Source organism: Lepidochelys olivacea (genome assembly GCF_965140295.1).
Source record: "Lepidochelys olivacea isolate rLepOli2 genome assembly, chromosome: 1".
Classification (NCBI taxonomy): Eukaryota; Metazoa; Chordata; order Testudines; family Cheloniidae; genus Lepidochelys; species Lepidochelys olivacea.
In genome coordinates this window covers 29,274,980-29,288,378 of record NC_140411.1, presented here as the reverse complement: position 1 = coordinate 29,288,378, position 13,399 = coordinate 29,274,980, and the positions used below count along the sequence as shown (strand labels likewise).

Below are 13,399 nucleotides of genomic sequence, written 5' to 3'. Positions count from 1 at the left end.
CCTCCATGTGCTAGTGATGTTTTAATGGCAGCCAATATGATTGCAATACACAGACTAGCCAATTTGTTTAGGGCCCAGTCCTGAAGTCAAGTTTACATGTTTACAAGTAAATGGATGAACAGGTCTGGGTTCTTAATTTAGAAATCAATTGAGAAACTACATCAGTAACATCAAAATATGGAGCATTTGTTGTTTTCAGAAGAACATTTTCAAGTATTATCACATGTTTGGGGACTTTTATTGTTTTTACTTGTGTGTAAGAGGGTGTATTTTTTTGAGCTTAAAATTTGGAAGGTCAACTGAATGCTCAGAGGTTTCAGAGTGGTAGCCGTGTTAGTCTGTATCAGCAGAAAAAATGAGGAGGACTTGTGGCACTTTAGAGACTAACAAATTTATTTGATCATAAGCTTTCGTGGGCTAAAGCCCACTTCATCAGATGCATGCAGTGGAAAATACAGTAGGAATTATATATACATACACATATACACTCACATATATACAGAGAACATGAAAAAATGGGGGTTGCCATACCAACTCTGAATGAAACCAATCAATTAAGGTAGGCTATTATCAGCAAGAGAAAAAAAAACTTTTGTAGTGATAATCAGGATGGCCTATTTCAAACAGTTGACAAGAAGGTGTGAGGAACAGTAGGGGGAAAATTAGCAAGGGGAAATAGTTTTTAGTTAGTGTAATGACTCATCCACTCCCAGTCTTTAGTCAAGCCTAATTTAATGGTGTCCAGTTTGCAGATTAATTCCAGTTCTGCTGTTTCTCATTGGAGTCTGTTTTTGAAGTTTTTCTGTTGAAGAATTGCCACTTTTAGGTCTGTAATTGAGTGTCCAGGGAGGCTGAAGTGTTCTCCGACTGGTTTTTGAATGTTATAATTCTTGATGTCTGATTTGTATCCATTTATTCTTTTGCATAGAGACTGTCCGGTTTGGCCAATGTACATGGCAGAGGGGCATTGCTGGCACATTGGTAGATGTGCAGGTGAATGAGCCTCTGATAGTGTGGCTGATGTGATTAGGTCTCATGATGGTGTCCCTTGAATAGATATGTGGACAGAGTTGGCAACGGGCTTTGTTGCAAGGATAGGTTCCTGGGTTAGTGTTTTTGTTGTGTGGTATGTGGTTGCTGGTGAGTTTTTGCTTCAGATTGGGGGATGAGTCATTACACTGCCTGTAAGCGACGACTGTCCTGTCTCCCAAGATCTGGGAGAGTGAGGGATCGTCCTTCAGGATAGGTTGTAGATCTTTGATGATGCACTGGAGAGGTTTTAGTTGGGGACTGAAGGTGATGGCTAGTGGCGTTCTGTTACTTTCTTTGTTGCCCAGTTGCAGAGTGACTGTCCCCTGAATCATCACCAAAATATCTCATGAAGCTATTCCAGTCTGCAAAATTGTGTTTAAATCAACCTGGAAGTGTCCCTTTAAAGAACCACTGCACTGTACCATTCAGTTTAAAAACAAACATCCACAAGCATCTCTCCAATCATGCTTTCACAAACAAAGACTTTTACTACACTGCACTAATACTCATGTTGCTAAAGAAATGGACACAAAGTTATACACCACAAAAATACTTGACTTTCGTGAGTTTCAAGTTTTAAGGAATAAAAACCTACTAACTATTCCATCCAATGCTAATACATTACAAGATCTTACATCTCATTACTTTGGAAGTAAATATGCAACACACAATTTTAACATTTGACATGCTTCATTTAAATACACTATTCATAGATTCTAAGGCCAGAAGGAACCACTATGCTAATCTAGTCTGACTTCCTGTAAAACACAAATAATTCCTACAGCAGAGCTTTTAGAAAAAAACATCCAATCTTAGTTTAAAAATGGTCAATGATGGATCGTCCACCATGGACCTTGGTAAATTGTTGCAATGGCTATTTCCTGTGTGAATTTGTCTAGCTTCAGCTTCCAGCCATTGGGTCGTGTTCTACCTTTCTTTGCTGGATTGAAGAGCCCATTATTAAATATTTGTTCCCCATGTAGGTATTTATAGACTGTAAAGAAGTCATCCCTTGATCTTCTCTTTGTTAAGCTAAATAGAAAGACTCAAGGAGCTCAATCACTACAAGGCATATTTCTAATCCTTTAATCAGTCTTGTGGCTTTTCTCTGAATTCTCTCCAATTTATCAACATCCTTCCTGAATTGTGGGTACCAGAACTGGACACAGCATTCCAGCAGTGGTTGCACCAGTACCAAATACAGAGGTAAAATAACCTCTCTGCTGCTACTTGAGATTTGCATTTATACGTCCCAGTATCACATTAGCTCTTGTGGCCACAGTGTCACATTGGGAGCTCTGCTGATCATCCATCATGAGCCGCCAATCTTTGTTTAGAGTCACTGCTTCCTAGTATAAGGATCCTCTAAGTATTGCCTACATTCTGTTCCTAGATCAATATTTACATTTAGCTGTATTAAATGCACATTGTTTGCTTGTGCTCAGTTTACCAACTGATCCTGATCATTCTGAATCAGGGACCTGTCCTCGTCTAGGTACATTAAGTCAACGCTATTACGTCTGTTGTTGTACCTCTTCAATAGGGATTTGGAGGGCCTCAGCCATCCTTTTCAGTAGTTTTTGAAATCCCTTATAGTTGCCCATCTGTGGGGCCATCAGCCTCACAGCCCCTCATCAGCCTCTTTGTCCTCTGCTTGAGGCTGTGTTGGAACCAGGAAGGGTTACTGGGGTGTTCATCTGTGCGGTGCCGTGGAGGAGACAGTCTTCTGCTCCCTCAGCTCACAGTTGCTCTGAGCTGACCATAGTCCCCAACAAGGGCACCATGGGCAGTGGTGAGTAAGAATCTGGTAGCCGGGGATTAGAGAACCATTAGTTTGGGTTCAGTGGATCCCAATATCATTCTTATAGGGAGTTCTGACACTCCTCACAAGATGTAAAGGGCTGTGGTGAGAAGCTGGGTGAGTCAAGATGATGCTGGTACAGATATTCCTTGACCGCCAGTTTCGAAGATCAAGCTGAGGAGAATGTGCATGCTGGATCCACGGGCAATGCAGTGGACCCATGGTGCTGCACGAGTGGATAGTCGGTGCCGAATGAAATGCTTATAGCTGACCAGGGGAAGATTGGGGTTCTGCAGAGCCATCAGTGCTAAGAATCTGAATGGTGCCGTGTGAGGTGGCATAGACAGGTGACCTGGAACCAGGTTTTCCCACAGCGGTATTGCAGTCTCCACTAGAGTCATGGTACAGGTGCCCTGATCAGCCTGGTTCTGGTGCCAAGAGAGTCTGTGCCATGGCCACTGAGGTAGACAACATTGGGGTTTCATGCCAAACTTTTTCCCAAAATCCTGGATTTTGGTGCTGGGCATTACAATACCGTATGGTCAGACTCAGCTCAAGACTGAGCTTCAATAGGAACCATTCCAGACTGTGGAGTCTCAGATAATTATTGGTATCATGGGAAGCTTTCTTTAGAAGAAACCATGGTAGGCAATCTACCTCTGGGACTTCTGGCTCCCTGCTGTCTGTTGGAGGACAATGTTGTGGTTCTAGTCAGACAATAAGCCTGCATTTATGATCTGGGGCTCTGAAGATCCTCATGTGGAGGGGGGTGGGGGGTGTCTAATGAGCCTGGTTTGGAAGCGTATATCATGGGCGTAGTCATTAGGAAGACCTGATGGCGGGCCTCCCTGTTCTTTCTAGCCTGACAGCTGAAGGTCTCACAAAGGGTGTATTTACTGGGACTGTGATTCTCCCAGACAGGGGCATGACAATTATCCATCAGAGGCTGGGATAGCTTCCTTGCATGAGGGGCAGCATTTGAATTCGGTAGAACTGGATGACACCATACTGGTGATGAATAAGATTCTAACAACTAAAAAGGGTCGCAACAGTCACCCTAATGACTAAAACACTAACACTATAAACACTATGAGCTATAAATAATAAGAGAGAGGCTGGCCATCTCTGAGAGTCAGGCTCCATCTCTAAGCCCTGAGATGGTGAGAAGAACTGAATAGTGGATAGCGTGCCTCAACCTTGAAACATGAAGACTGAGGAGTGCATGTGCGTTCTAAGGGTACTGTAGGCCGAAAGACTCCAATCTCTGGCAGATGCACACCATCAGAGGAATGTACATATGGATGATCAGTGGCTTTTACGGTTTTTTACAGAGGGGTTGTTTAATTAAAGAGGGTCAGATGGCCATTTAGAAAAATCTCAGCTCCAATTTAAGAACAAACAAGGAGTACCGATTTCAGAGTTAAATAGACATATTTCTGGATAAAACTATTTTAGAAATAGCCTTTTAAGGCTTATCTTGGCCATAAGGTATAAAATACCCAAGTAGTTCTTATTGTACTATCCTAGCACCTAGGTTGTTCATTAATAATTTTGAGTGAAAGGTTTAACACTAATTACTTACTGGTTATCCCATTCATACTATCAACAAATCTTTTTTGCAGTGTTGATTCTACATATGTTAAAAGGAACCCAGTGAATAAGCTAAATGGGAAAGCAAATGTTAAGACTTATTTAGATACTGCTAGGCACTGTCACTAATGTTCTGTTTAAGTGTTTTTTAAACTGCATTTTTGGACAAAAGTTATAGCTGACACTAATCAGTTAAAAGGTCATTCTCATGCCAGACCATATGATAAAACCAGTGACTATTTAAAAGCTGTGAAAGATATGCATTACTATTCTGGTAATTAAGAAAAAAATCTCTTCCCTCTACAGTAGAACGTCAGAGTTACAAACACCCAAGTTACGAACTGATCGGTCAACCACAGTGGCGGATTAAAGATTTTGCTGCCCCTAGGCCCTGAAATAATTGCCGCCCCAGCTCACCTCCACTCCGCCTCCTCCCCTGAGCACGCTGCCGGGTCCTGCTTCTCCCCGCTCCCTGCCAGTGCTAGTGCGCGAAACAGCTTCGCGAAGAAGGGGGGGGAATGCAGCTCGCTTAGGAGAGGAGGCGGGGCCGGGGCGGGGATTTGGGGAAGGGGACCAATAGGGGCAGGGAGGGGACGGGGACTGGGTGGAGTTGGGGCGGGGCCAGGGGTGGAGGGCGTGAACCAGCGCCAGGGGAAGCAGCCTCTGGCTGCTATTATAAATTTGCCGCCCCTGCAAATTTGTCGGCCTAGGCGTTAATACGCCGCTGGTCAACCACACACCTCATTTGGAACAGGAAGTGTGCAATCAGGCAGCAGAGACAAAAAAAAAAAAAAAAAAAGAAGCAAATACTGTACAGTACTGTGTTAAATGTAAACTAGTAACACAAAGGGAAAGTTAAAAAAAAGATTTGACAAAGTCAGGAAACTGTTTCTGTGCTTGTTTCATTTAAATTAGGATGGTTAAAACCAGAATTTCTCTTCTGCACAGTAAAGTTTCAAAGCTGTATTAAGTCAATGTTCAGTTGTAAACTTTTGAAAGAACAACCATAATGTTTTGTTCAGAGTTACGAATAACCTCCATTCCCAAGGTGTTCGTAACTCTGAGGTTCTACTGTATATTCAAGAGTTCCATGGTAATTAGGCTTAATTTGCCATTTGAAAGAAATGCCAGGATGCTGACATGAACCCCCATTTGGAACATTGTTACAAATTGAATGAAATGCCCCCACAGCAATTAAAAAAACACACCACATGAACGAATTATGGCAGTACCTTTCTGAATTACAAAATGCCTCTGTGGATCAATGATTTTGCCACAAAATATGTCCATATTTCTATCACCACATCATCGTCCTCTTCTGTTCGGTTTGTTTCAATTACCCTTTGTATCAGATCTTTAACTAAGATTGCAAATTCTGAGGCAGGGACTGTCTTCTTCTGTATCCTGCCTAGCCCAGTGGGCCCTGACCTGAGGCCTGTAGTTGTTACTGTAATATAACTGAGAATGTCATGCATGCTTTTCTTATAAGGCGTGTCATGGAAGATGTGCGTTCTATACTGTATTTGAGACCCAATAAATGTTAAAAAGTGGCTACTTTAAACACAATGGATATAAAATACAGGTTCTTGACATCAGCATAGACAAGACAAACCCCTGTAATAGGGGTTATCACTGTTGTTCAGCCCCTAGTCTTTAGAATCCATTATTCAGAGGGACAAGTTAATATCAGTTAAGAAATAGAATTAAGGATTGAAATCTTGCAGTCCATACTCAAATAAAACTCCCATTAACTTTACAGGCTAGGGAGCCAAGAACACTTTAGTTCTAAACCCAGATCTAACACATCTCCTTTGATACCCACTGCAATGAATGGGATATTTTACCTTAACATAGTGTGATACAGGAGGGCCAAGGAACAGTGAGGGAGTGCTAGAGGGGAAATATATAAGCTCAAGGCTAATGTGGTTCCCTGTAGACTAGGGAAGGTGGCTTCAGGTTAATTGGAGCACCTGTGTCAGTTAAGGCCCTTTTAGGAACCTAATAAAACCCCCTGTGTCAGGCAGACAAGGGAGGAGGAGGAAGGACTGGAGCTTGGAGTGTGTTGAAAGATTTGGAAGACCTGAGAATTGAAGTAAGGGAGACCCTGCCCAGCAGGACAGGTAGACTCCCTCCCCCACCAGCATCTAAGGACTGAGCGTAATCCCACCTAAGGGGGACGAGGGTGAGAAACCCACAGGGGTTGAGAGGGGCTGGGACTCAGAGCGAGGAGCAAACCCAGATCCCTCCCCTGCTTCCCTCCTCTACCACCTTCCCAGGCTAGTAGCGGGGCTCTCGGCACCCAAGAGTAGGGGCAAAGGGGGGCATCTTAGCTCCCCGCCAAGAAAAGCACAGGACCCACCAGACTAAAATCGGCCATCTTGCCACAATAGATGGAGTAAGAACTGCAGAACTGGACTCTAGGTGGCAAGTAACAAAGTCTGGCATTTCCAGCACTCTGTTACACACACCTCAATACCATGCCATCTCAGGATGGAATCTGTCCATCTGTTTCTAGTGTCTATACAATTCAGTGTTTTGTCGCTGTAAGCACACTTCTACTGTTTAAATGGTCTCAGCTTCAACTGCTGCTTCTGGTAATTCATTCTGCATGCTAATTACCCGATGGATTTCACTTTTCCATAATTCATATTTAAGTGGTTTTGTAAATAGTCAAACTCTAGATGATGCCTTTTGTGATACGAGGTTAACTGTACAATACATAAACAGTCTGCAAACTGGTTTATCCTCTCTTGTGAACTGCTAGGACCCCAAATCCAGTCTATTCGTTGAGAAAGGCAGTGCCCTGTGTTCGGCGTGGCTTGTGTTGGAGGTAGGGAGAGAGGGCAGTTGTCCTGTGCTATAACCCTCAAAAGAGGAGCGTGCAGGAGCCATCAGCATGAAGAATCTATAAGTCTTTGACGAACCTTCTTATCTTCGTTGCTTGAGCTTGTATCACAACTTGGGAGCAGATCTGTTAAAACTAAACAAAAGCAAACGCTTGTTACAATGAAAATCCATCACACCATTTCGTCATAAGCAAATATTCCTGCTTTCCTTACAACAAAATACCAGCCTCAGAGATTTAAAAAACACAAACCCGCAACCTATTTTCACCTTTGCTTTGTACTATAGCGAGGCTAGTGTGTGGCTTTGTACAGGGACATACTCAAAGGGCACCCTCCTAGTGGCACTACCTGTCAAATGCTGAGCCTGAGGAGCACCTTACAGCTTCCTTTTGGAAATGCAGAACCCAGAGCTGGTGTAGAACCACGAGCTGGTGCATGGGGTTCTGGAGCCATCCCCCAGGCCTATCTCCACTTCTAGGATGGTCCATAGTGCTAGGATTCTGGCTGTTCCTGTCCTCTGAGGTGTGGGAAAGAAGTCTTCTTGGCGCCCCCTTTTTGTTCTTGTGCAAAGGAACTAGAATCAGTACCTCGGTTTGTAAAATCTTTTATTAAATCCTGCTAATATCACTATAGGCAGGAGAAAATGTGGGGGCAGTTAAATGCGACCCTTAGTCCTCCTAGTGCAGATCAAAGACCACAATCATCATACTCAACCTTCATACAAAACCTATAAAAATGAGAGCTGACTGGTGAACCATACATCCATTTCATGACACCTTTTGAGTTTCAACATTTGTTTTCATTCCACATCGGAACACAACAAAAACCTCTTGAACACTTTCACAAAACAGAATCAAGTTGAAAGATCAGTTTTCAGATTCAAAAAGGTCAGGTTTTCAATAAGTTACTCCCTCTCAGCGACTGGAGAATCCACCATGAACCTCAGAAACTTTCCTGTTGATATCGATACATTTTAGCTTTGACAAAACAGCACATGCCAGCAACAAACAGTCACCAGTGTTCTGACCAACTCTAATAAAAACATTCCTGTCATTAGGGCATCTTGGATTTTTTATTTTATTTTGCAAGTGTTTATATGGGGGAGGGGAGTGACTTAGAATACTACATCATGAACATTTCTCTTAAGCTGATGCTTCCTCCATTATATTAGGCAGAAGAGACAGTATCACTACTGTGCTGAAAAATTATTTAAGTATCCCCTGCCTTGGACACTGTTCTTTGACTTAATCTCAGTGTTCTCCAGTGCTAACATAGTATCTTTCATGAACTTCTTATGCAGGCTAACGATGAGTTGTCACTGATGAACATTTTACAAAGAATTCCTAAAAATGTTAGCGCATGCTTCTAAAACATATTGGTTAAGGGGATATTGGCAGCAGGTTCCTGATGTTTCCATTATTGTTCCACAGCTGCATCTGCAGTTCCCTCCTATCTGAGCTAAATATGGTCAGAGTTCCCAGCCATTCCCGCCACTGCAGGAAGAGGCTCTCTCTCTCTCTCTCTCTCCATGTACAACATGACTGGTAATTTCCTTCAAACAGCGATTTGGAATCACAATCAACACCATAAGTGGAAAGAGCATTATCTGAAGCCAGGTTATGTTTCTGTAGAAAGAGCAGGATCTGAGTGAGTGCTCTGTAATATAAAATATGCTACCCTCATTACCATAGTATCTGAACACTTATTCTCGTATTATCATGATTGCTCAATAGAATTAACCAGGTCTGGGCAGGGGATGGACTATTATGGTTTAAGTGCTCTATTCTGGATTCTGACACCCTATGATCCTGGTGAAATCACTTAGGGACAGATTTTCCCCTCTCCTCTGTGACCAAGTAAGGCCCCACTGCAGTAGAACTGGAGTGGTCCCTCTGCATGTGGCAATGGTCATGAAGGAGTTGTAGACATAGCTGCTGGAGCTAGGGATGGGGTGGGGGTGCTGCCACACCCCCAGGCTTGAAGTGGTTTCCATTATATACAAGGTTTACAGTTTGGTTCAATGACTCTCAGCACCCCCACTCTACAAATTGTTCCTGCATTCCAGCTTGTAGATCACAAACCAAGAAGGGACTGCTGTGACCATCTAGTCTGACTGACTGTTTAACTCAGGCCACAGAACCACCCTGAATTAATTCCTATTTGAACTAGAGTATATCCTTTAGAAGCATATCCAATTGTGATTTAACAAATGCCAGTCATATGATCCTTGGTAAATTGTTCCAACTAGGTTCTCTGATAAAAATGTGTGCCTTATTTCCTGTGTGAGGCCCTGCGTACATTACAGGGCCTTTGGCAGCATAGCTATGCCTGTGTAGCCCCCTAGCATAGATGCAGTGTATAGCGACAGAAGGAGGAGATCTGACAGTACAGGAATCCCACCTCCCCTACTGATGTTAGCTATGCTGACAGAATCCCTCTAACTGTATCTACACTGGGGGATTTGTCAGCATACCTATGTCGGTCAGAAATGTGGGTTTTTTTCATATTCCTGGCTGTCATAACCATGTTGCTGTAAGTTTTAACTGTAGATCAAGCCTTAGGAATCCTTTGGTGCAGAGTACTACCCCCCTTAATGGGCTCCCTCCACCCCTGGACAGGGGAGGTTTGGACAGGGAGCATGAGAGAAGTCTAGCTGGCTTAGTGGCTTATACATAAATAGTTTCCCTTGCCACACAGAGTAGACAGCCAGCAATAATGGGGCTCTGCTGCTACCCTGGCACTAAAAGGAGTCCCTTCCCCAACACCACCCCATCGGATCTCGCGTGTGTGTGAGAGAGAAGAGGGAGGATTAACTTCTATGCATCTTTGTTCCTGTAGCCTGAAGAATACCAGCCTTTCACACCGTCTTTAAAACAAAATCATGACACCACTAACTTCCCCATCTTATCTTAGTTCTATCTCTAAATGCAAACACATTGTACAGTGACTGTACACTTTACTACTTTGTTCTTAGTCCTTTGGATCAATCACTCAGTAACCAACAGCTGCTACCACCACTTCTGCTAGGCTTAAAGCTGATGAGACCTGAAGTCAGGAAGGGCTAACACAGATCTAAGAGCCTCTTCTGGCTCTAGCCCTCTGCCACAGGTTAGACCCCTACCCACAAATCATGCAGGAGAGCTAAGACAGGCACATGACTTCCTTACTTTTTTCCTTACCCATCAGTTCAAATTACCCAAGTAATATTATTGCACAAACACCATATTAATTGGAAGTGACATTTCTCAAAAGCAAGTGCCTAAGCTGTAGGTGGAAAAATTGCATCTTTGCTTATATATTTTGCAGGCACATTTTAGGCATCTATTTTTGAAAATTTGGTCTATTATGACAAACAAATAAAAATACTACAATAGCTTTCAACAACATAACCCTCCTGTGGTTTAATTGAAGTTATAAGAATATAAGCAGACTGTATTGTTAGGTATAAGCTAGTCAATTTTCTTATACAGCACATTTAAGTCTTTGCACACAATAATTCTAAGGCTTCTATTTGCTTAGATGCAGAATTCCATAATATAAGAAACAATTTTTCTTCTTATTCAGGCCTATATTAATGGATACACCATTTAAACACAACAAGCAGCCCAACTTTACCTTGTAGTTCTGCTGTATTCCTTTCTGGTTCTTCTGTAATTTTCTCTTCAGGCTTCTCTTTTACAGCTGCTGGCTTCCCATCTACAGTATCTGTCATCTTAATCGTACCAAGGTTTGGCAACAGATGGATTATGTTACATTTCCCAGGGCCTGCAATATTCTCCAGCACTTTGAGGCACTTGTATGATTTAAGCTCACTTACATTTTCCTCAATGAAGAGGAGGTAGAGGCTTAAATCATCATAATTTGACTTGAGTTTCAGAACATCAAACGTTGGCAGAATTTCATATACTTTAAGAATGTCTGAGCTTCGCCTGAATGGGACGAGCATGGCATACATTACAAGAGGCATCACCAAAAGATACACAATTAAGTTAATGTAACTGAGTAGCTGGAAGACACCAACAGCAATAAGCTTACATTGAATTAGTTCTGGAACTGTTGTGTCATTCTTTAAGATTCCAGTTTTGATGGTGCACAAAAACTCATCAGTCATAGAGGACAGACTGATATAATAGCCCAGATAGAGGCATGCAAACAGGATAATTGCTAGTGTTAGTAAACGGCAAACAACATATTTGATTATTAAGTTTTTGGAGATTTTCTTTGTCTTCAGGTATTGTTCCACAATGGGGTATTTAAAGTGGCTTTCAGATATCTCCCACAAACTGGAAAAAGAAAAAAAAAACCAGACCAATCATTGCAAGAATCATTTTGCCATATTAAATAAACCAAACACTTTGACACACACAAACAAAAAAAACAGGCCTGATTCTGATCTCACAGACACTTGTAAATCACGAGTTACTCTACTGAAATCAATGAAGTAGCACTTGTGTAAAACAGATGTGAGGGCAATCTCAAAACCAGAATTCCGGTACATTCATTAGGACTGAATACAACTGTTTACAAGACAAGTAGAAAGGTCAACAGGAAAAATGCCCAAGCCTCAAACAGAATAAGTAAAATACTAAAAAGAAATTTTTAAATGCAACTCAAGCATTGATACTCAAATCCAACCTAAGTGACTAAGAGAAAGAACGGACACAGCTGCAGCATGTCTTACATTAAGATGAAAATGGCATTTTACCTGCCAGGACCTAACTTCAGAGATCCATGCCTACTCACTATTAAAGAAACAATTTTCAGTTCTTATTTGTAATTTTTATTTCGTCTGAAGAAAGAGAAGAGGAGAAACTGCTGCACTGTCCAGGGAGACTGTGAAACTGAGGTTGGTTAGAACAGTGCAGCAACTAATTCAAGAGAGGGAGACTGGAAAAGACAAATATTTTAAAAAGAAGAAAAAGAAAAAAAGGAGTCTTTGCAGAAACAACTCTGAGAAGAACAGCATGGCAGGGGAGCCCAGTAGTGGCTTTCCACATCAAAGGATGTGAAAAATAACTATACCGGTAGGTAAGGAATGCAGCCACCAGCACTTCCTAATGCTGTTTTAGGCAATACTGACATCCATTGTAGCAAAGGAAACACAGAGCCACCTCAGGCTGGGACTGGTCTACAAAGGGAGAGGAAGAAGACCTGATTTTCAAGTATTTTGTTTGAAAAAAGTAGCTATTTGTAAGTTCTAACTCCACACACACATTTTATCATCAATTTGGGATCTTAAATTTTTAATCACAGTTTTAAAAAAACATTTCAGCTCATCTTTAAAATGTCTGCTATAAATTTACAGTATGTGTCTGTGATTTACAAGTGTTCCAAACATATTATACTTATTAAAGGCTAAAAGAAATAAAGGCCAGAAATACCAAGCTACAGCACCTTACCTCTGTGTCAAGTTTTCATTAACAGCTGGAGGCAGGCTACCGGGGTCTCTAGTGTCTCCACTGTGAAAGCTGTTAGCTGCTTTGATTGCCCTGTTGTAGGCCTTGTCAAGTTCTTCCATAATAAATTTCAGATCTGAGCAAAGATGAGGTGCTGCAGTGAAGCGCCAGAACAAGCATGGTAGATACAACAGGATAGCAACTAGTAGCAGGATATATGGGAAAAACTGGAAGAGAAAAATAGCATTAAAAGTTGTTAGATTAGAATCAATCTGTAACAAAACAAGCCAAATAAGAATATTTTCTTGGGCAAGGCACTCTGTCTTATAAAACCCATTCTCACGCTAACCAGGGTGAGTAGGAAACTTTCTTAGTGGGTTGGGGGAAGGGGGAAGCCAAAAATGTATGCAGAATTTAAGCTTTTGTTCTTTTTTAAAGAAAGAAAAAGAAACGAAACCAGGAAATAGTCCTATAGCTACAAAGAAAAGCTCCCATTGAGAACTAATGCAGAGCCATCTTCCTGAGTGTGCAGACAGACAGATCCACTGCCTCTGCTGCTGCTCAGAGTTTGCCAAACAGAAGCAGAGTGAACGTAACAAAATTCGGGACCACATTTTCACCATGGCTATTCAGAACTGTGTGGGCCAGTGTGAAACTGACAAGAACGTCATTTGATGTGGACACAGTGGCAAAATGAGGACAGACACATGCATGGCATTAAACAGCTGGCCGCA

The 13,399-nt window shown here is 42.0% G+C and overlaps 1 protein-coding gene across 3 annotated transcripts in view; it reads right to left on the bottom strand.

The window, feature by feature from the left end:
• Positions 1-375: 375 nt before the first annotated feature.
• PANX1 (pannexin 1) overlaps positions 376-13,399 on the bottom strand; it is a 51,582-nt gene continuing 38,558 nt past the window's right edge. For all 3 annotated transcript variants that reach the window (XM_084637033.1, XM_084637031.1, XM_084637032.1), the window contains 3 exons: positions 12,669-12,892; positions 10,885-11,552; positions 376-7,403 (listed from right to left, as the gene is read on the bottom strand). In XM_084637033.1, coding sequence (XP_084493159.1) covers positions 7,315-7,403; positions 10,885-11,552; positions 12,669-12,892 — 981 coding nt within the window. In that variant the 3' untranslated portion in view covers positions 376-7,314. The remainder of the gene's footprint in view (positions 7,404-10,884; positions 11,553-12,668; positions 12,893-13,399) is intronic.